General features: G+C 45.3%; 1 protein-coding gene across 1 annotated transcript in view; it reads left to right on the top strand.

Annotated features, from left to right (window-relative positions):
- Positions 1-20,603, top strand: part of MSH3 (mutS homolog 3) — a 224,174-nt gene that overhangs the window by 225 nt on the left and 203,346 nt on the right. The window contains exons 2-7 of the mRNA XM_059725070.1: positions 1,675-1,798; positions 6,755-6,978; positions 8,220-8,432; positions 12,123-12,239; positions 13,306-13,425; positions 17,397-17,540. Of these exons, the coding sequence (XP_059581053.1) occupies positions 1,675-1,798; positions 6,755-6,978; positions 8,220-8,432; positions 12,123-12,239; positions 13,306-13,425; positions 17,397-17,540 (942 nt within the window). The remainder of the gene's footprint in view (positions 1-1,674; positions 1,799-6,754; positions 6,979-8,219; positions 8,433-12,122; positions 12,240-13,305; positions 13,426-17,396; positions 17,541-20,603) is intronic.

Raw genomic sequence — 20,603 nt, 5'->3', positions numbered from 1 at the left:
AGTAGGGGCTGGCGGGAACCTTCCTCTGCCTGTGCCCGGCTGCCCTGGAGCGGGTGGGAGCAGTCCTGTGCAGAAGCTGGAGGCCAAGACAGGGATTTGGCCTGGGCGATTTGGGGGGCAGGACGCCGTCCCGCTCGGCTCGGAGCCCAAGTGCAGCCCTGCCTCTGCCCCTTCTGTGTGGGGCTCGCCTGGGCCCGTGGGCCAGGCTGGATGTGCCGCTGCGCACCGAGCGCGGTGGGGGGTTCTGCTGCACCCTGGCACACTCCTGCTGTCTCCCCGCAGCAGATAGTGTCTGCCCTGTGGAGTGGGCTACTACCTTGCTCCGTGGCCCTTGACTGTGCCACGTGCTGCTGAAGTCTTCCCTGTATCTTGGTGTCATATCCCTCCCTTCCTTACCTGTAAAAGCATCTCTCTTATCTTCTGGGAACTTGCTGTCATCCCCATGCCCGCCCCCCCCCCATTGCTGAAAGTGGTGATTAGTGCCTTCCCATCCATTTAAGACCTGAGTGTGAAACTTGCCCCCCCCCCCCCCATCTGGACTGTGGGGCTCTTCATGGGTGGGATCTGTGTACAGTAGTGGCAGGACAAGCAGCATCAGGAAACCAAAGGGGGCCAGGGGGTAAACGGCTGTTACTCACCCCTGCCACTGTCACCCATTGCTAATGGGGCTTCATGCCCTGGATTTCAGTGGTGAATCTGGCCCCTCCAGGAGCTGTGCAGGCCAGATGACAGCTCTGTTCAAGGCCCCTGCTTTAAGCGTCCGAAGAAATATACTTTATTTTTGTGGCTTAAGACAACATTTTCAGTCAGGATTGCATCTGAGCAAAGGATTAGGGAACTGCAGGTTTTATTAGCCGAGCCTTCTGTAACTGTGCAGCAGAAACAAAGTTGTAGTCTCCTTATCTTGAATTCATGCTAAAATGAGGTCCATATTCTACCCGCCTCCTTTGCTCCTCTTTCTTGCCCAGTGAATCCAGTGTCCTTACCCTCTACGTAGAGGGTTTTATGGTTTTATTTAGATAATCCTGAGGGATTTAGGAAGTGGGAGTAAAGAGAATCCACTCTCTACTCAGTGCCTAAGTATATTAGTGTGAGCTCCAAGAGCCCCAGATACCAGGGTTAGGGTGTAACGTGCCTTTGTAAAGTTTCCATTACAAAAATGTGTGGGGGACATACCTTTTGTAAGCATGTACTTTACATGGGCAGTTCTCTCTCTGTCTGACATCTCGAAAGGAGCTCTGTTTGCAAATGCAGGTTTTCACATAGAATATCTCAGCCCAGCGTCTAGGCATTGTGTTGCTTGTTAGAGTCCTATAAGTGGACCTGTGCAAAGGCCTCTCAAAGTGGAAAGAAAAGGTTACTTTGAAAACAGTGTCACTACACTTCCATGCTATCAGCCTGCCTTCCTTTCTTGCATTGGTTTTGTGGTTCTGGTCTTGTTTTTAATGATGTAAACACGTCTTGTGTCCAGGCCCTAATTGCTTTTTCCATTTGAAAAATCCTGGCAATCTGTGAATGTGTGTAGTTAACATAACTAAGGGTTTATCATTTCTGTAATAAATTAAATAGGAGTTTTTGATGTCTAGTACAGAGGTCAGATTTGTTCTTCGTGTATCTTTTAATTTTTTTCTTGGAAATGATGGAGAAACTAACTTCTTAAAAATTCTGTTTTAGAGTTCTGAATCTGATGGAAAAAAGAGACGAGCACCTCCAAATAATGAACTTAGCAAAAAGAGATCAAAGTCCATACAAAAAAATAGTGAGGAAGGTGGTAGTTCTGTGAAGATTCTGGATGTTGGTGAGTTCATTGTAAGCAAAACTCTGATTTTGTAAGAAAAGTGTGGCTGGAAAGGACCCTTGGAGGTCATTTTGTGTAATCTCTTGTATGAGGCAGGATCATCCCTATCCAAATTATCCCTGGCAAAGCCATGTCTGACCTCTGAAACTACACGGGCAACCATGCCACACAACCAGAAAGTGCAGCACTCTAATCTGTGACTGGAAAAGCAGGGGGACGGTGGTGGCCAGTGTCTTGGTGCTGCAAGGTTTGTTAAAGTATGCTCAAGAGATGTAAGGAAGAGAGCCATGCCCCCCACAATTCATACCAGTCTGACAGTACAGTTCCCCCCCTGAGCTTAGATGTGGCATTTGGTCTGACCCCAAGTGGAAGGGAAAGACCTTGCAGCTAGGAACCTTTGAGCCAGACATTATAGTTTTACTGGTATAAGTGACCAGAAACTGGTCTATACCCATATTGGAACAGAAATTTGGCATACTTAAACTGGTTTAAAAATGGCAGAACGTAGTCTAAGATTTGCTTTTCCTATCAAGGGCAAATGTGTGTTCTGTTTCCTACTGATCTAAACTATACCACTTACAGAAAACTGTGTAATCTAGACAGATTCTGCCTCCAGCTTTTTGAATGTCTGTACCTAGCCTTGAGCTTTAGTCCCAGCAGAAACATTAGCAGCTAGTGCAGCTGCATTGGTCTCTTGTCATTCTTATGCTTCTGTCTTGTCAGAAGTTTCTTTTTGGGCTTCCAATACTTCAGCCTTTAGAAGCTTCAAGCCCTCCTGGGCACCTTTATCCTTCAGTCTGCCTTCCTATGGCACTGCCAGCTATCTCCTTTAAGTCAGTTGGCATCTGCCCTTTTGAAGTCCAGTGTCTTAGTTCTGCTGACCTCATACTTTCTCAGTGTCAGCATTATAAATTCTTATATAATATTTTTATAATAATAAAGGGGTTTGTCTGTCTGTCTCTCTGTAATGCTCTTGGAGCACTCTGATTGGTTAGTGAAACAACCAGTCAGAGTGCAAAGCACCACCATGACAGAGGGGATGGAGCTGGGGTTGGGGGGGGGGGGCAGGGGTGTGGGGTGGTCCGCCACCTCTGAGGAGCAGGGCTGGGGAGTGGGGGTGAGGCCAGCAGCACTGGAGGCGGTGGCGGCATGGGGTGCTGGCAGAGTGGGACAGAGGGGATGGCGGGGCAAGCTTCTCTCCTTGCTCCTGGGAGGTGATGGTGGCATGGGGTGGTGGCCCCATCCCACCTCCCCAGTCATTCTTGATGGGTTATTGGCTAATTCTTTTATATCATGATTGCTTTCTCCTGAGTTGTTCATCACCTTCACATCCACCACCAGCTCTTCCCTATTGGTCAATACAGGATCTAAGATAGATGATCCTGTACTGGCCATCATCCATGAAAACGCATGGCAATTGGGAGAGGTCCCAGATGATTGAATAACTACAGACTGGTCAGTCTCACCTCAGTTTCTGGAAAAATAATGGAGCAGGTCCTCAATTAATCCATTTCTAAGCACTTGGGGGAAGAAGGTTGTGATTAGGAACAGTCAGCATGGATTCATCAAGGGCAAGTCATGCCTGACCAACCTGATTTCCTTCTGTGACGAGATGACTGGCTCTGTGGATTTGGGGAAACCAGTGGATACGATATACTTTGACTTTAGCAAGGGTTTTGATACAGTCTCCCACAGCATTCTCACAGGCAAGCTAAGAAAGCATGGGGTATTGGATGAATGAACTGCAAGGTGGACAGAAAATTAGCTGGATCCCTGGGCTTGGAAGGTAGTAGTCAATGGCTTGATGTCTTGTTGGCAGATGGTATCAAGTGGAGTCCCCCAGGGGCTGGTCCTGGGGCAGACGGTTTTGTTCAATATTTTTGTTAGTGACTTGGAAGATTAAATAGAGCTTACCTTCAGCAAGTTTGCAGATGACAGGAAGATGGGGGAGTAGTAGATATCCTGGAGGGTAGGGTGAGGATTCAGAGGGACCTCAACAAATTGGAGGAATGGACCAAAAGAAATCTCATGAGGTTCAATAAGGAGAAATGGAAAGTCCTACACATAGGATGGCACAGTCCCATGCGCTGCTACAGGCTGGGGAGTGACTGGCTAAGCAGTAGCTGTGCAGAGAAGGACCTGGGGGTTACAGTGCACAATAAGCTGAATATGAGCCAGCACCGTGTCCTTGTTGCAAAGAAGGCTAACAGTACGCTGGGCTACATTAGTAGGAGCATTGCTGGCAGATTGAGAAGTGATTTTTTCCCCTCTATTTGGCACTTGTGAGGCCACATCTGGAGTATTGTGTCCAGTTTTGGGCCCCCCCACTACAGAAAGGATGTGGACAAATTGGAGAGAGTCCAGCAGAGGGCACCAAAAATGGTGAGGGGGCTGGGGCATGTGACTTCTGAGGAGAGGCTGAGGGAACTGGGCTCATTTAGTCTGGAGAAAAGAAGACCAAGGGGATTTGATAGCAGCCTTAAGCTACCTGAAGGGGGATTCCAAAGAGGATGGAGCTAGACTGTTCTCATTGGTGGCAGAACACTGGAGCATTGGCTTCAAGTTGCAGCAAAAGAAGTTTAGTCAAATATTATGGAAAACTTTCTCACAAGGAGGGCAGTAAAATACTAGAACAGAGGTGGTAGAATCTCCATCCTTGGAGGTTTTTAAGACCTGGCTAGACAAAGCCTTGGCTGGGATGATCTGGTTGGGGCTGGTCCTACTCTGAGCAGGGGGTTAAACTACTAGATGATCTGAGGTCCCTTCCAACCCTAATTTTCCATGATTCTGTGATCAGCTACTTGTATCCTCAACTTTCTATTCCAGAAAGTTGTCTTCCACACAAGTTAGGAACTTGCTCAACATGCTATGTTTAGCTGTATGATTCTTCCAGCTGTCCAGAAAATTGAAGTCTGTCATCGGTACAATCTCCATAACTTTTTAGACAGTTTTGTCACCTTCAAGAGGGCTTCATCCACCTTTTCTTTCTGATTTGGTGGTCTATAATACTTTCGTACCACTATATTGGGCTGTATATTTCACCTTTTATCTTCACCCAAATGCACTCTGAAATCCTGCCTTCTTCCTCCTGAACCAGGGAGCCAGTGCTATACAAGGCTGTGCCCCCACCTTTTCTCCCAACCCTGTCTTTCCAAAACAGAGTGTAGCCCTCAATACTGACATTTGAGTCATAAGAGCTGTTCTATTAAGTCTCTGTGATACCAGTCAGATTGTGGTTCCTTTCACAGGCAGTGATTTTTTAGCTCATCTTCTTTGTTCCCTATTCTCTCATTTGTGTACGTACATCAGATATATTTTGCATTCTGACCTACTTGTTTCCCTTTTGCATCACTTGCTGATGTCCTGTGGCTCTCTAGCCTTTTCCCACAGTTGAACTATTTCTTCAGGTCTTTTCCCCTCTGGATTGTCTGCTGTGTTGCTAATTGGTTAAAGCCTTCCATACTGTTCTGGTCAGATGGATCATGTCTCTTAATAGCAGTCCTCATCCCCAGAACATCTGCCAATTATCAGAGAATTGAAAGCCTTTCTAAAACCAGTGTCTTAGCCATGTGTTTATTTCCGTGATGCAATGGTCACCGTTAGGGTCCTTACCTTCCACAGGGAGGTTGATGAGAACACTGCTCACACTTCAGGAGGTTGATGAGAACACCACTCATGCTTCAGACTCCTTAATCCTTCTGCCAGGACCCTCATACTCTCCTCTGATCTATTTAGTGTCATTCCTGGTACTATCGTTGGTGTCTACATGGTCCTGGCAATTTTTCTGTGATAGCCTGAATACATGCTTCTGGCAGGCAGCAAGCCTTCTGGGATTCCATATTTGGATGACAAATTTGTGCATCTGTCCTCTGCAGAAGGGAGTCACCAACTACCACCACTCTCCTTTTCTTCCTTGGTGCAGTGGTCTTAGAGCCCTCATTCCTGGGGCCCTGTACTTCATGCTCTCTAGACTACTGAGTCCTCTGGATCTTTCCCGCTGATGTCCTCACCTCTGCCTTTTCCCCTAGCTGTTCTGCTGCAGAATGCTTGAAAGCAGTTGCTGACTTCAGACACTTAAACCTCCTAGTAAATAGATCTTAATTGTCAATTCTTGTCAGATATGGTAAGGATGATTTTTGAGTTCAGCATATGTTTTGAGGTACCATTACTTGTTGAGAAGTTACAGCCACTGGATTACACTGAAACTAATTTTAGATAAAGATTTTGCTCCATTTAGATAACTGATGATGCTAATCAGTGGATACAGATGTCATTATATTTAACCTTCCTTTAAAAATTTAAGGGGAGGAATAATTTTCGAAGTAGAATGGGACTATGTTCAAATACCAACCTTTTTATACTGCTTGGAAGTATAGGGAGATAATAATTAGGAAAAATTAAGAGATTCCGTCATGTTGGAATACGCTGCATTTAAACATGACATCTAAAAATACTTTTAGGTGCCATTGTCTACCCCAGCAGGTTTTTATGACTACGTAATTACTTTGTGTTAGAAGAAAAACAAATAAGTAGGGGAAGTTGACTGCATGGGGAAGGTAATGAATCTGATTACACATACACACAGCTCTGTTAATTTTAGAGAATAAAGCTGGAGAAGAAGAAAAACTTGTGTATTTTTCAGTATGTTATTATAGCTGTTACTTAGAATAATAGTTTAAAAAAGAAGCAAGATGTTAAGTTGATTGCATCATTAAGTACCATTTAAATTTTGTTTTAGACAGTGAGTATAGCTTAATATTGGTGGTAGTTACTTCTGCCACTATGATAGGCAGAGCTTCTGTATTGTATAATTACAGTTTCTTAGAAGCATACTCTTGGGCAAGTGAGTTTGAGCAAAATGTTGAATACCCTTGTGCTGGGTGCCAGTTTACAAGAAACTTTAGCTATAAGATAATTTACTAACACATTTCTTCTTCTGTATTTTTATTAATAAAGAAGAGCCTAAAAAATGTGATGGGTCCCGCTTATGTCTGAAAACACTTGACAAGCTCAGAGAATTCTCCAGTGATTCAGGGCAGTCACATACAAGAAGCCAAGTACTTTCGTTTCAAGGGAGCCAATCTGCGGGATTGGAAAAATGTCCCAGTATTGCAGAAAGAACTTTGGAAACAAATAGCTCTCTTCATTCTGAGGAGACTGGTTCACAGATCAGTCAAAAGGTATGCAGAGCTGATCACTCAGTCACAGTGCAGCTGGGGTTGCTTTATGTGATTAAAATATAGGCTTGATTATTGGGTTTCTTTTGCATTTTGGTATGGTAGAATTCAACATAGAATTGTCCAATACTGCACCAACATCATCTGACATTTATATATTGTATTTTTCTGAATTCTTAATACAGTAAGCAGAACAGCTTTTGTCATTCTTCAGTAGTGTTAAACAGCACAATTGAAGTTGTAATGTTTTTCTGTAAATAAGTGATGTTTAAAGATCAGAAGACACAAATGTTGGTGGCAGAAGATTATGGGTGAAGGTGTTCACAGAGTATATTCTCTCCAGTGTGGTAGCTGGCTCAGCTTCTGTTCAGTTTGGGAAATATAATAAGTATTGCAGAAGTTCTTGTTATTTCTCTCTCAGAACCTGGGTATAGAATTATTACTGGACTACATCATGTCAAAGTTGCATTTAAGGTTGTTAACTACAATGTAACCTTACAACAACCACCCACTTTTAATGGTACCAATATCAGAACTAATTTTTCATTATGATGCAGGAAATTGACTAACCCTATTATAGTAAATACTCTCTTTTCATGTATTTTTTTCCTTGTTCATTTCTTATGGGGGTTTGTTACAAAACTATTGCATTGTAAAGAAGTCCCCTTATATTATGTATTTTGGGACTTCCTTATTTGAAAAATCATTGGTTACAAAGCAAACAAATAGAGAACTAACTAGTGGCTCTAGGTTCCCAAAACACATTTGGGTCTGGGTCCTTCAATCTGCTCTGTGTAAAAGAACCTCTATAAGAGCAGAGGGCTGCCTACCATGGTAAGTTAGCAGTATACTTATGCTTTTCTTATGTCATCTTTGCTTCATTTTCTCATCTGTAAAAGGGGGTTTGTAATACCTTTTTGTCCATTCCTTGACTCTCGTTTGTGTAGATTTTTAGCTCTTTGGGCCTAGGACTGCCTGTGACTCTGTTTTTCACAGTACCTTGTTCAATAAAGCCATAATTTTGGTTGCAACTCCTAGGTACTATTGTAATACAACTAAATAGCAAGTGAAATGCATTTTTTAATTCTTGAATGTGATAATAGTTTTTCTACAGCTTATGGGATACTTCACTCCAGAACTTATATGGCTGAAAAGCAAATGTGAGCTGAGGTATGATTAAACAAAGTATTATATTTTTGAGTATGCTTTCTTAGTTGCTACAGTACATTTTTTTTTCTTCACAGGAAGAGCCATGCTTTGACCTTAATCAGTTTTCAGCATCACGTAAGAGTTATGAAAAACCTCAAAATACTTCTGATACAAATATTAATAAAAGAACTAAAACTGTTTACACTCCACTGGAACTTCAAGTCATAGAACTGAAGAAACAGTATAAGGATGCTATTTTGTGTGTGGAATGTGGGTACAAGTATCGTTTCTTTGGAGAAGATGCAGAGGTAAGTTATGTTTATTAATGCTACTTGATGATACTCATATTACTGTGTTGCATTGCATATACAGATGGTATAATGAGGAGGCAGCTGAGAGACTCATTTTAAAAAATACGTTAAATATTGGAAGTTAACATAGCTAATATTTCTGCTCTTTAAGTTGAAAGGTTTGCATTACAAATAGCTAGGGACCTACTCAAATTGAAGAGGCAGGCAGTCAGTTTTGTGGACAGATTGTGGGGCTGGCTGCCATTTTTGCAGCCTTATAATGGTGGGAGCCCACCCATGCCTCTGGCCAAGGGGCCCTCCACCGCTGATTGGTTAAGAGGGCTGTCTATCATGTGGCCCCTGCCCCTCTGTTGATTGGTGGAGAGGGGTAGGGCCGCATGATGGACAGCCCTCAACCAATCAGCAGCAAGAGATGGGTGGGACAGCCTACTCCCCTTTGTGCTGGCAGTCCCCCTTCCATTCCCTCCCTGCCCCCCTCCCTTTCCTAGTGGGCTGTGTGGCTGGGTTGCTGTGTCCATTAGAACTGGTGTCTCTCACCGAGGAACCAGCGTTTTACTTTTAGCAAGTTGTCCATTCCACCCCTCCCCCCTTCCTCCCCCCACATATTTCACAGACATCACCCAATTTCTCAACATCCGCAAAATCATGATTTGAGTAGGTCCCTACAAATAGCCTGTGCACAAAAACAGTGTTATGAAAATATTTGCAATATTCCTTCCCAAGTGTGAGAGTTGAAGAAATACTACTGATACTACAATAACATTTTCTTGTCTGCCAGAGGTAAAATGGCAGTAGTATTAAGGATGGGTGCTGTATCGTGGCACAGAAAATGGGCAAAGTGGAAATAGCTTGATAGCAAATTAGTCAGGTTTTCTGTAACAAAATGCAATGTGTATCTGAGCTTCACATTTTAAAAGCAACGTAGACAAATTAGAGGGGGGTCCAGATTGCAGGCAACAAAAATGATAAAGTGGTTGCAAGGCAAATTGTTGGACAGAAAGTTGAGGAGAACTGGGTATGTTTAGCTTGCAGAAAAGGTGTTTAAGGGGAAACATCTTGGCAGTCTTCAGATCTTTGAAAGGCTACCATAAGGGAGAAGGACAACAGTATTTCTCCCTTACTGCAAAGGGCAAGATGTGAAGCAGTGGTTTGAACTGTAGCAAATTAGATATCAGGAAAAACTTCCTAACTGTTAGAAGAGTAAGTTAGTGGGATAGACTGCCTAGGGAAGTTATGGGATCTTCTTCACTGGAGGTTTTCAAGAAGAGGTTGGATAAGCACTGGTCAGGGATGATTTAAGTGTGTCATTCCTACATGTCTGCCACAAGTTGAACTAGTAGATTGCCCTTGAGGTCCTTTCAGATCCTGTGATTTCAAGAGCTTTATTTACAGATAATAACACAACTTGCAATTTTAATAGAGGAAGGGGGTAGTGATTTAGAATATTAACATTATATTTGACACATTTGGTTATGAATTTTTTTTCAGTTGCTACATCTGTGCACACCAAAGCTATCTAAATAAGAAAACTTTCAAGGGATCCTGAGCTCAACAGTCTGCAAACCATAAATTGATCCATAAACAATCTTTTCTAGTCTGTCTACAAATCATTAGTATTGATTTTAAGTCCACACCCTTTCCATATTTAATTAAGACCACAGGGAAAATTATTCTTGCTTAGGTATTGGAGGCTTCATTTCCCCAATTTATTTTTGTATTATTTATTTGGCTTGCTAATTTGCTAGCAGGTTTACTCCCTCAAATTGAAAACGTATTATCGGGGAGTGGGGGAGCGATGTGTGTATGTGTGTTGCAGCTTTGCCATAGTTTCTGCTACAGACTGCTTCTTCAGGCTGGTGGATTTTTGTGCAGGACCCTAGCCTCTGGAAAAAAAAAGTTTTTGTTTTATGTCATATTTAGCAGTGGCAATGATACTATTCCTGACAGTATTTAAGTAACCCAGTGATGTTTAAAGTTTAGTTGAAGTGCATTATGTAGTTACTTAGTCTGAGGTAACAATTTTCCATTGCAATTGGACTTCAGTGGGCAGTATTTGACTCTTTGCATATTTTCTGTGATAGGGCCCTAAAGGGAATAGGGTAAATTTACGCTACTCACTTACGATGCCACAGAACATGACATGTTTCTTTGCATGTGCAAACTGGAAATGCTGGAAATGCCTTGGTGGCTCCTTGGCTTTCAGCAGTTTGTTGGCTTGTGTCTCACTGCATGTGAGTGGTTACCCTAGTTCCAGTTAGAGGTGCACCAACATATCAGTTGGTTATTGGATTGGCACTGATGTAAAGAAAATTGTCTGTATTAGAAATCTGCCTGATATAGCTGATAATTTGGCTAATAAATGGCCTGTGCACGCGCACAGCTGCAGCGCAGCACATAGGCGGCAAGGAGCACAACCCAGCAGCTTGGAAAGCTGCATCCAGCTGGTAAGTCTGTTGTGGTAGAAGGGGAGGGGGGAGGGAATTGGCATGTGTGGTGCAGATCAAGGCCCCCGCGGTAAGGGAGGAGTGGGGCTGGGGCAAGTGCTGCCCAGTTGGGGCAGGGTGGGTGCAGGACAGAGCCATGGCTCGTCTGGGGAGCGCAGGGAGGGGGTGGGGTGTGGCTTCTGTTGCTGCCCGCCGCTCATCTGGCACTCGTTCGACGACTCCCACCATGGCTCCCAGTGCTTGTCCAGGAGGGTATTGGGGTGTGCCCCCAGATCTGCACAGGGCGGGGTGGGGCTGTGCTTGGGGCAGGCAGCAGCACTAGGATGGGGCTATGGTAGGGGCTGCAGCCACCCCAAAATTCACCGTAGCTTCTCCCCCTCCCCCTGCACCACTGCCTGCCCCAAGTGCAGCCCCACCCTGCCGGGAAGAGCTTGGCGTGGACCCACCCCGCCCCACGTAGATCCAGGGGCATGCACCCCTCCCATACTCTCCCGTAGATCCAGGGGCATGCACCCCTCCCATACTCCCGGACAAGCAGTGGGAGCAGCGGTGGAGCTGCTGGACCAACAGGAGAGTGCCAAATGAGCCGCTGGGCCAGTGGCAGGTAGTGGCGGGACCTGCCCCACATGCCGCGGATGAGCTGCAGCTCCGTCCTGCCCCGTCCCAGCTGGACAGCTTGCCCCAGTCCCTGCCCCAGCCCCTCTCCTCCCTCACTGGGGGCCTTGATCTGCACCCCTCATGTCCCTTCCCTCCTCTTCCACCACAAGAGACTTACCAGCTGCACGCAGCTCTTTAAGCTGCTGGGCTGGTATCAGAAATCGTATCGATATCAGCTGATATGCTGTCTTAAAAATAGGCTATCGGTATCGACCCCAAAAATCTATGTAAGTGCACCCCTAGTTCCAGCTGGGAAAGTAGTATGCACAGAGCAGCACAGTGCGTCTCAGTAGGGAGATGCCTGGGACTACTTAAGCAGTGTACATATACCATCAGGTGACAAGTAAAATAGTGCACTCCTCTGTTCATAATAGGACACTGAGGAGCTGAACTGTTACTCCATCGTTTGTTTTCCAGTGCTTCTGTTTTGCTACTTAGATGTTCTGAGATGCTCAGCCATAGCTTTGATGAATAGGTACTTTTTCACAAGTTTGTATTTCTAGTACATCTGTTGTTGTTGCAAATTACTCCAGTGAGTGAGCCTGACGTGAATTGTTGACCAGTGTATTCTTTTCCTGCTTTACAGATTGCTGCTAAGGAGCTAAATATTTTCTGTCATCTGGATCACAACTTCATGACTGCTAGCATACCAACCTTCAGGCTGTTTGTGCATGTGCGGCGACTTGTAGCAAAAGGACATAAGGTTATTTTTGGCTTTAATTAGTTTGTTTAACACATGGGTGGCAGACCTGTGGCATGGGTGCCAGAGGTGGCACATGCAGCCTCTGTATGTGGCGTGTGGCAGATTAGGGAGGGGACGGGCAGAACAGTAGGGCATGGAGCAGAAAGCTGAGCAGCAGAGCTAGTAAGGGAAAGAGATCAGAGTGGCAGTTGGGGAGGGCTTAGGGCATATATGTGGCACACCTGTCAGAAAGGTTGGCCCCCACTGGTTTAACTTTAACCTGAGTTTCATGTTTAACTGAAGTAATTTACAAGCTTAACATGGGTGTATGACTTGCTTAAAAAAATCACAAAGTATGAAACTTATCATGTGTTTTGAAACTAAAATTGTAACACCCTTCCCTGGGCTCTTCCTGTATGAGATGTCTTGGAGTGTAAATAGATTTGCATCTCTTCATTCTATAGCACTTAGGTTCACAGTTTAATTTGGGAGCATATCTTACTGTGTGAGATACAAAGTACTGAAAAAAGGCAGCACTTTCTCTCTCTCCTTTGTGTTCTCCCCCGCCCCCCCTTTTTTTTCTTTTTAATCCTAACCAACCTTCTGCTTTTCAAGTGTTGTTAAGCAAACCTCTGTCTGTCTCTGATTTATAATCCACCTATCCCAAAAAAGGTTCAAGGTTCAGCTTTCACTAAAAACAGAATAGCTTATAAAGGCAGATAAGATATCATTGGATTTCTTACTGTCTAATTTGACTCTGACTGCCTATGATGAGGATGAACTGATGCATATGGCCTCACTATGGCAGTTCTCCAGAAGGTGTCTGACTTCTCCCCCCACCAATAAAGGATGTGAGACACGCAGGGAAGGAGGGTAAGAGAGGTTATCTGCAAGTTGCAGGTGAACAAATTTTGTCCCATCAGTGGGCTGAATTAGTAGGGCTGTTGCTAACCCCTCCCCTGCCTATCAGTGTTTAATTTGCTATTTGCATCTCTTAAATTCTAGTGGTATTCTTCAGTTTATTTGGAAAGCTTTTTTTCATCCCGCAGTTAATGTTGTTTCCATTTGTGTTTTGGGTCTGTTGCAGGTGGGAGTTGTGAAACAAACGGAGACTGCTGCACTGAAGGCTGTTGGAGAAAACAAAAGCTCCCTCTTTAGCAGAAAGCTGACTGCTCTCTATACCAAATCTACACTGATTGGAGAAGATATCTTTTTTGGTTTAATTACTTTGCTTGTGGAAACAAACGTTTGGTGTGCTTTGTATGGTTGAATGTTCAGTAAGCCTTGCCACTTGTTTCAGCAGCTCCAAAGGGTATGCTTATGGTACCAGCTGAGGAATGGGATGTACTGGCTATCTCATTCCATCTTCTTTTTACCTCTGCATTGGCAAGGATTGTTCTTTATCATGTAGTTGTTGCCTTCCCAATTCTAGCAAAAATTGGTAGAAAATGCGGGAAGTTCACAAGTAAAAACTCAGTTTTTGGGATTTTCAGATATTTTGAAATCTGTGAAGTTAGAAAATGCTGCAGTACTGGAGCCATGTTCTAGTAATAGCAGTTTGTCAAGTTCTGGCAGTTAAAAAAAGCCAGAATTTGGATATAAAGATCAGAATTGTTTTTTTCTAGAAATCAGACTTCATGAATTAAGAGCTTCCTTACCTTAGTCCTGAGAGGTGCAGAAACATGACAGCAGGATTTTCTGCTTGCAGAGGAAAGGGTATTGCATATTGGACAAGATTAGAGCAAACATTGGTTTATATTTCATTTCTAACAGTTAACTTAAAAAATCCAGGGCAGTCAAGGATTCAGTCTACTACTAACTAATAGGGCTGTGTGAAATTTTGGCAGCTGTTTCATTTTGAAGGTGTTTCAGACCATTTTGGTGCTCGAAACACCAAATCTGAATTGAGTTGGAAGGCTCAAAAACATCTCCAAAATGAAATGAGGCATTCAGAACGTTTCAGAAATGTTTTGGTGATGTTTCGGAAAATTTTGGCATTTCAGAGCCGGGCTTGCAGGGAAACAGCTGTACGCTGCTGCCGTGCTGCGTGACTCGGCTCCTCAAGGAGAAGAGATCTGTGCCGGGGGGTCTCCGCCACCACTGCCTGCCCCCCGCTACCCCAGTGACATGGGACTGCATGGGGCGGGCAGCAGCAGCTAGGAGACCCTGGTGTGGATCTCTGCTCCCTGCGGAGCCAGGTCACGCAGCAGGGCTGTGCTGGTCCCTGATGGGCAACCTGGCTCCACAGAGAGCAGCGATATGGGGTTGCACATAGCGGGCAGGAGACCCCAGCACCAATCTGATCCCTGCCGCCTGACCTGGCTCTTCAGGGAGCACAGATCCGAGGCTGCACGGGATGGACAGTAGCAGCGAGGAGACTCCTGGCACAGATCTCTGCTCCCTCAGGAGCCAGGTCTTGTAGCAGGGCAGTGCTGGTCCCTGCTGTGTGACCTGGCTCTGCAGGGATCAGAGATCTGCATAGGGGTTTTCTCACCTGCACGGAGGGCAGTGGCCCTCCCTCTCCCCTGGACAAGCTGCCCACTGCCCCATCCTGCTCCCTGCTGGGGCTCTGCAGCCCCCGGCCCCAAGCCCTGCCCAGCTGGGCTTCGAAACAGATATGGAGGAGATTTGGCCAAAATGAAACAGGACAGTGATCCGAAACACCAGAATGAATCACTGTCCTCTGAAATGGCCGAATCTGAAACCAAATCGAAACGCAGCCATTTTGCACAGCCCTACTAACCAAAACTAATAGTACTTGAAAGTCTTTCCAAAGCTTAGGCTGTGATCATGATGAATAACATTTGTTAGAGATTTAAGTTCATTGTAATATAGTAGGGGGTCACATGTTTCCTGCAAGTCTTGCTTTCTCCAAAAGTGTTAATGGACTGTTGGAGGACTAGGCTTTTTTTTTTTTTTTTTTTGGTATGCCTGAATTAGTTTTTTGACTGGTTGATAGATGTAGCATTAGTAAATCATTGTAAGAGATCTTGAGAACAGGAAGGGGTTGAGGTTATGGAGTTGACAGAGTTTTGAAGAAAAGGGGGTTAGCATTATGAGCCTAAGGCCAGTTCCCTCTGAGGAATTGAGTTAGTCAGGCTCTCATACTTTCTGGTGAAATAGGTTATCAAAAGGCGTTAAAAACAGCTTTGACCAGTACAGCTGTTTCCTCCCACTTCTATTTTTTTTCCTCCGTTTCTTTTGTTTTTGTCTTTTTTTCTCCATTTCTTAGTCAAATTGCTTCTTTCTGAGCAAGGAGAGTGCAAAGGCAGTAGGGAATTTGATTTCTGATGCAGTCCACTATTGTTGGGCTCTGACTTCATGGTACAAGGAAATGGCTTTTTAATGGGCTGATCCGGTGTATACAGACACTGTGGCATTCTGTGATTACATGGATGTGGGATCATCATTTACTTAGATCAGTGGCTCTTAACCTTTTTTTTAGTCTTAAGCAGTCCTCCATAAGTTTTCTGAATTTTCTGGTACCTTTGTGGAGAATCACTGAGCTATAATCTAAATTCAGAAAAGATATGGATGGGGGCTTTGAGGCTCAAAAGACCAAGAACCACTGATCTAACTGTACCATGTAAGAGAGGCAGGGGGCAGGACCTAACCCTGCTGTGTGCCCTGCTCTTTTCACTGTCTGGTCACCCCTGTCTGTACCTGAGGGAGCAAGCATAGCTCTTGCAACTGACACTGATCCTGTCAGATCTCATATGCTGGTGACTGCACCTGGAGCCCCTCCTGTTGGCTTAGGAGCTTGCGAGTTGTGACGGGGATGAGCTGGGCTGCAGGACATGCTGCTGACAATGTGGGAACAGCCAACACAGGAGCTGCCTGAGGGCAGGCAAGGTCAGTGGCAAGAACAGTCCTCAGAGAAGCAGTCGCAAGCACTGCTGAGGCAGCTGGGTCAGGCACCGAGCCATGGATGGGGGAGGAGAGTATTTACTTCCTTGCATAGGTGCTGGGTGGTGCACCAACCTTAATCCTGCAGCACCCCTGTTGAAAATCACTGGTTGAGGCTACATATGGGCATTATATTTCTCCTGGGAAAATCACCATTCTTCCTGTAGAAATGAGAAGTATATAAGCACTCACTGAATTTATCCAGGGGAGTGGGGGGAATGCCTTTTCTGGGAAACTATTTCCTAGGTCTCAACCTGAAAGATCTGCCTCGTGAGAGAGTTTTTCTTTTGCAAGAATGAATGCTTGTAGGCTCCCCTCCCAGTTCGATTTGGGAGAGAAAAGGAGAGGAAGGGAGTAACTGCTGCTCCCTGCTTCTTCCCAAACTTGGTAGTCCCCATTTTGGGGAAGGGGCTCTGCTGGTCCCTGCCAGTTTCCCATTGCTGCCCCCACCATCCAGCTTGGCAGCAGGGGTGGGGATTGCAAAGCCCAGGAACTGGGAATCAGGGTTGGGGAGGCTGCTCCCAAAGCTGGTTCCCAGTCCCCATCAGCTTCCCATTGCTGTGGCAGAGATTACAAAGCTGCAGTGCCTTTGAACTGAGGCTGGGGAAGCTCTCTCTGCCCTGGTTCTGAGGCCTGTGGACTTCAAATGGTACCCCTGCCTGCCCCAGTTCATGACCCTTTGGGGTTTAAATGTTGTGTGTGTTGCTCAACTGGACAGTACAATTGGTGAGTTAAAAACTGGAGATCTGGGACCCAGGGTCAGGGAAGCTGTCCCCAGCCCCACTTTCCCATGCATTCAGCTTTGTCATCCCATATGCAGCCCACCTTGATTGTACACAAGGTGATTTAAAACCTAAGGGACTGCCAACTTGATAGTCTGCCCCTTCCCAGTCAGGGGAGGAGAGAAGGCTGATAAGTAATGGGTTTTCCTAAAGATAGGTGTGGCCCAGGGAGTAGCCCTCTAGTGCTCCTGGCTGGCGAGCTTGCTTATGTAGCCCTGTAGCTAGGGGGCTGGAATGCATGTGCTCCAGCTCCTGGGCAGTAGAAATGAACACCCATATGCAGCTATAGATTATGGGGCTTTCTACACTTTGAATGTTACCATAATCTACATCTATTCCATACAGAGAAGATAGGCTTTCTTCTGTCAAATTGCTCTTTTTGTTGTTTATGTGGAATAATAGGTGGAAGGAAAATTGTTGCAAGGTCCATCTTTGGCTATGTCTTTGTGAATTCCTAGTTCATGGTTGTTTTTTTTAACATTTATTAAATGTGAACCCCTTGCTGAAGCTAGATGATCCTGCAGATGTTGAAGAAATAACATCTGATGTCACAGATAACTATCTACTTTGTATCTGTGAAAATGAAGAAAACTCGAGAGAGAAAAAGAAAGGGGATGCTGTTATCGGCATTGTGGTAAGTAGTCCTCCTTGAGAAATATCTGACTTTTGTGGCTAAGGTTTGTTTCATGAACTGTAAAATTCCTTTATGATGAGTGACTCCTCATATTAGTGGAATTTATAAAACACAATGCAAAATAAAAAAAAAAATGGCATCATTTAGGGGTGTACCAATACAGATTTTCTTGTCCGATACTGATAGCCAATTATTAACCAGCCATATTGGCTAATGCCGATCCGATGACCAATATTTAATAATAATGCAAGGCATTTTAAATTACTGACATAAATAAAGCTTTCTGGTGTTTTCCAGCAGCCTTGAGCATCTTGTGTATCAGCATCCTCATGCTTAAAAATGATGATGGAGGCTCCTGAACTAAAGCTCATTAAATGAGCCATAGGTAAAGTATCCCTGCCACCATTTGTAAGTATGGGGACACTGATACGTGAGACATTCTGGCATCTTAATTAGAGTGACTGTTGGAGCTGCTCTAATTGAAGTGCTGCCCCCTGCTTCCACTCCTGGAGCACATGTAAAGGTGCCCAGGGCCTGTGCCATTTGCAGGAGGTGGGGCTGGCCTAGCAGTTGCCTGTGACTAGCTGTGCAGAGCCCTTCAGCCCGTGTTCTTCTCCTTGATTCCCTTGAACCCCAGCTTGGGGGCAGCTGCCTGAGCCTGCTGAGCAGGGCTGAGGGGAAAGGTGTGAGCCTTCCTGGCTGCCCAGGTCTGGGTGGCCTTTGGATCAGGGCAGGGCCATGGAACCATTCCAGGCCTCGAGAAACTGGGCCACTTATCCCCTGCAGTCAGACCCCAGGTCCAGGGAGCAGCTGAACTTTGGGGGGTGGGAGGGGAGGGCTTCTTCCTCTTCCCTCCCGTCCCCCTCCTGGTGCTGCTGCTGCCAGGGGATTTGCCCCACAGAGGAGGCTGAATGGACCTGGCACTGGCCTCATGTAGGTCAGGATCTGGCTGGGCTGAGGGTAGCGTGGCATATGCCCACTTTGGGCTTCCTTTGCCTTGGGAGCCCCCAGTACTCCCTCCCTTACCATGGGGGCCTCGATCTGCTCCCCCATTCCACCATGGGACCTCCCCACCACAGACTTACTTGCTAGAGCCACTCTCGACGCTGCCTGACTGTATTTCCTGGCCATGTGCATGTGCGCAGGCATGCACATACACATGGTGCCCCCTGCTTCTGGCCCCTTGCAGGCTGGAATACTGCCAGCTTGCAAGTGGAAACCCACCATTTCCTAATCTCCACAGGATGTTGCGAATCTGGGACAAATGCTGTCCTGGAGTCATACAGCCCAGGACTTATCCCAAATAGGGATGGGCAGTCACCTTTGCTGAGGTGCCGTGGGAGGACCCTGCCGCATACAGCCTGGGGGAGAGCGGCTGCCTCAGCACCTGCCACGCTCTGCCCCTGGGGCAGTCTCTGCCAGGTTCTGCCCCTGGCCCCTGGAGCAAGGACCCCTGGGCACTGCAGGCTAGGCAGCTCTGCCCACCCCTCTCCACCACAGTCACGTCTCTGATGCACTCATTGCCTTTTAAAGTGCCTGCCCTGGCTCCAGCCTGCAGTCCACACTGCGCCAGTGCCCAGGACACTGCACCAGCTGCTCTGCTTCACTCCAGCTCAGCCTGGCCCACCAGTGAGGGGATGGAAGTGGGGATGGAAAATGGGTTGGGCCACTGTTTCTGGATTGGGCCCTCCATGCTCAAGGTCATCCTGGCTCACAGAAAGGAATCCAGGCATCTGGGGGCCCCGGCCCCTCAAGGGAGAGGGAACCCAGGCATCTGGGTCCCTGGCCAGAAGGCATAATTATCAGTAAACATTGGCTACAATGGCCAAAAAAGCTGATCATGTCATTTCCCTTTTATTGGTGCCAATTTGATAAGCAACCAACATATTGGTGCGCCTCTAGTATTACTGATAATGATTTTTTGAAAAATAATCCTTTGTAAATTCAGTGTGTTTGAAAATTTCAAATGTCACACTGTAGTTGATGGTCTTTAAAATGCTGCTTTTTCTAATGAGTTTTATTATGTGCAAAATGATATTGGGAATATAAAACATCATTAAGGCTAGTGATTTTTATGTTTGCTTAAAACACTTTAAGCAAATACATATACCATAAGTATTTAAAAACATTAACAGTTAGTATAATGGTTATTTCCTTACAGAAGCTAAGATTGTAAATCTTTCATTACTGCTAAGATTTCGGTTTTTTTATTATATCGAGTAGATTGAAAAATTTATAAATTGGGAAAATTGTGAAGTGATTAAAATAATTAAATTTCTGTTTACCAACAGATCATATATATAGTCGTTTTGATGTTATGCATCACCATGGCGTTTGAGTTGCACAATATGGGTGTGTCCACACGTGCAGGGGCTTGTGCTACAGCAGGGGAAAAAAGTGGTGCTACAGATTTGTGTTGCTACTTGCTGTTGCTCATGCCCCTGCAAGTGAGCTTTGGTGTGGGGCAAAATGCCCTGCTTCAGGGAAACTGCCATTTCCCCACTCCCCTTGGCTTCTGGTGGGCTAGAGGAGTTGGAGGAGAACTAGAGAGGGTAGCTGCTTTGGCCAGGAGCTACAGATTTTCCTGGGAGGACTTAGCCTCTGTGCCTGCCAGCACACAGTTCTGGAGCATGTGCCGCACCACTTTTTTGGTATAAGGTTTTTTTTTTCTACCCAGATTTCCTGGTAGCAAATTTTGCCTCCAGGCTGCAAATGTGCAGTGTAGGGCACGTTTTAACATGCTGGGCATGCAGTTTGTGGCACCACAAAGAGGTTTGCGGTGCCATAAACAGCATGTGCCTGCATGTCTGCATCCAGCCTATAACTCTGTCCCAGTTATAAAAGCAGATTTTAAATAAATTATTCATTTTAGGGGGATTCCCATATAAATGTCATATCTTTTCAATTATGTTAATTTGCATTGCCTCTTAATAGCAATAGATTATGATATTTGGTGTACTCATGGCATCACAACATCTGAACAATTTGAAGATCTCATTAGCATCAAGTTTTGACTAAAATGGTATTGTTTCAGAACATATTGCAATAGAAGCTATGTGCTCT

Source organism: Alligator mississippiensis, chromosome 3 (assembly GCF_030867095.1).
Source record: "Alligator mississippiensis isolate rAllMis1 chromosome 3, rAllMis1, whole genome shotgun sequence".
In the NCBI taxonomy this organism is placed as follows: domain Eukaryota; kingdom Metazoa; phylum Chordata; order Crocodylia; family Alligatoridae; genus Alligator; species Alligator mississippiensis.
This window is presented reverse-complemented; position numbering and strand designations above follow the sequence as displayed.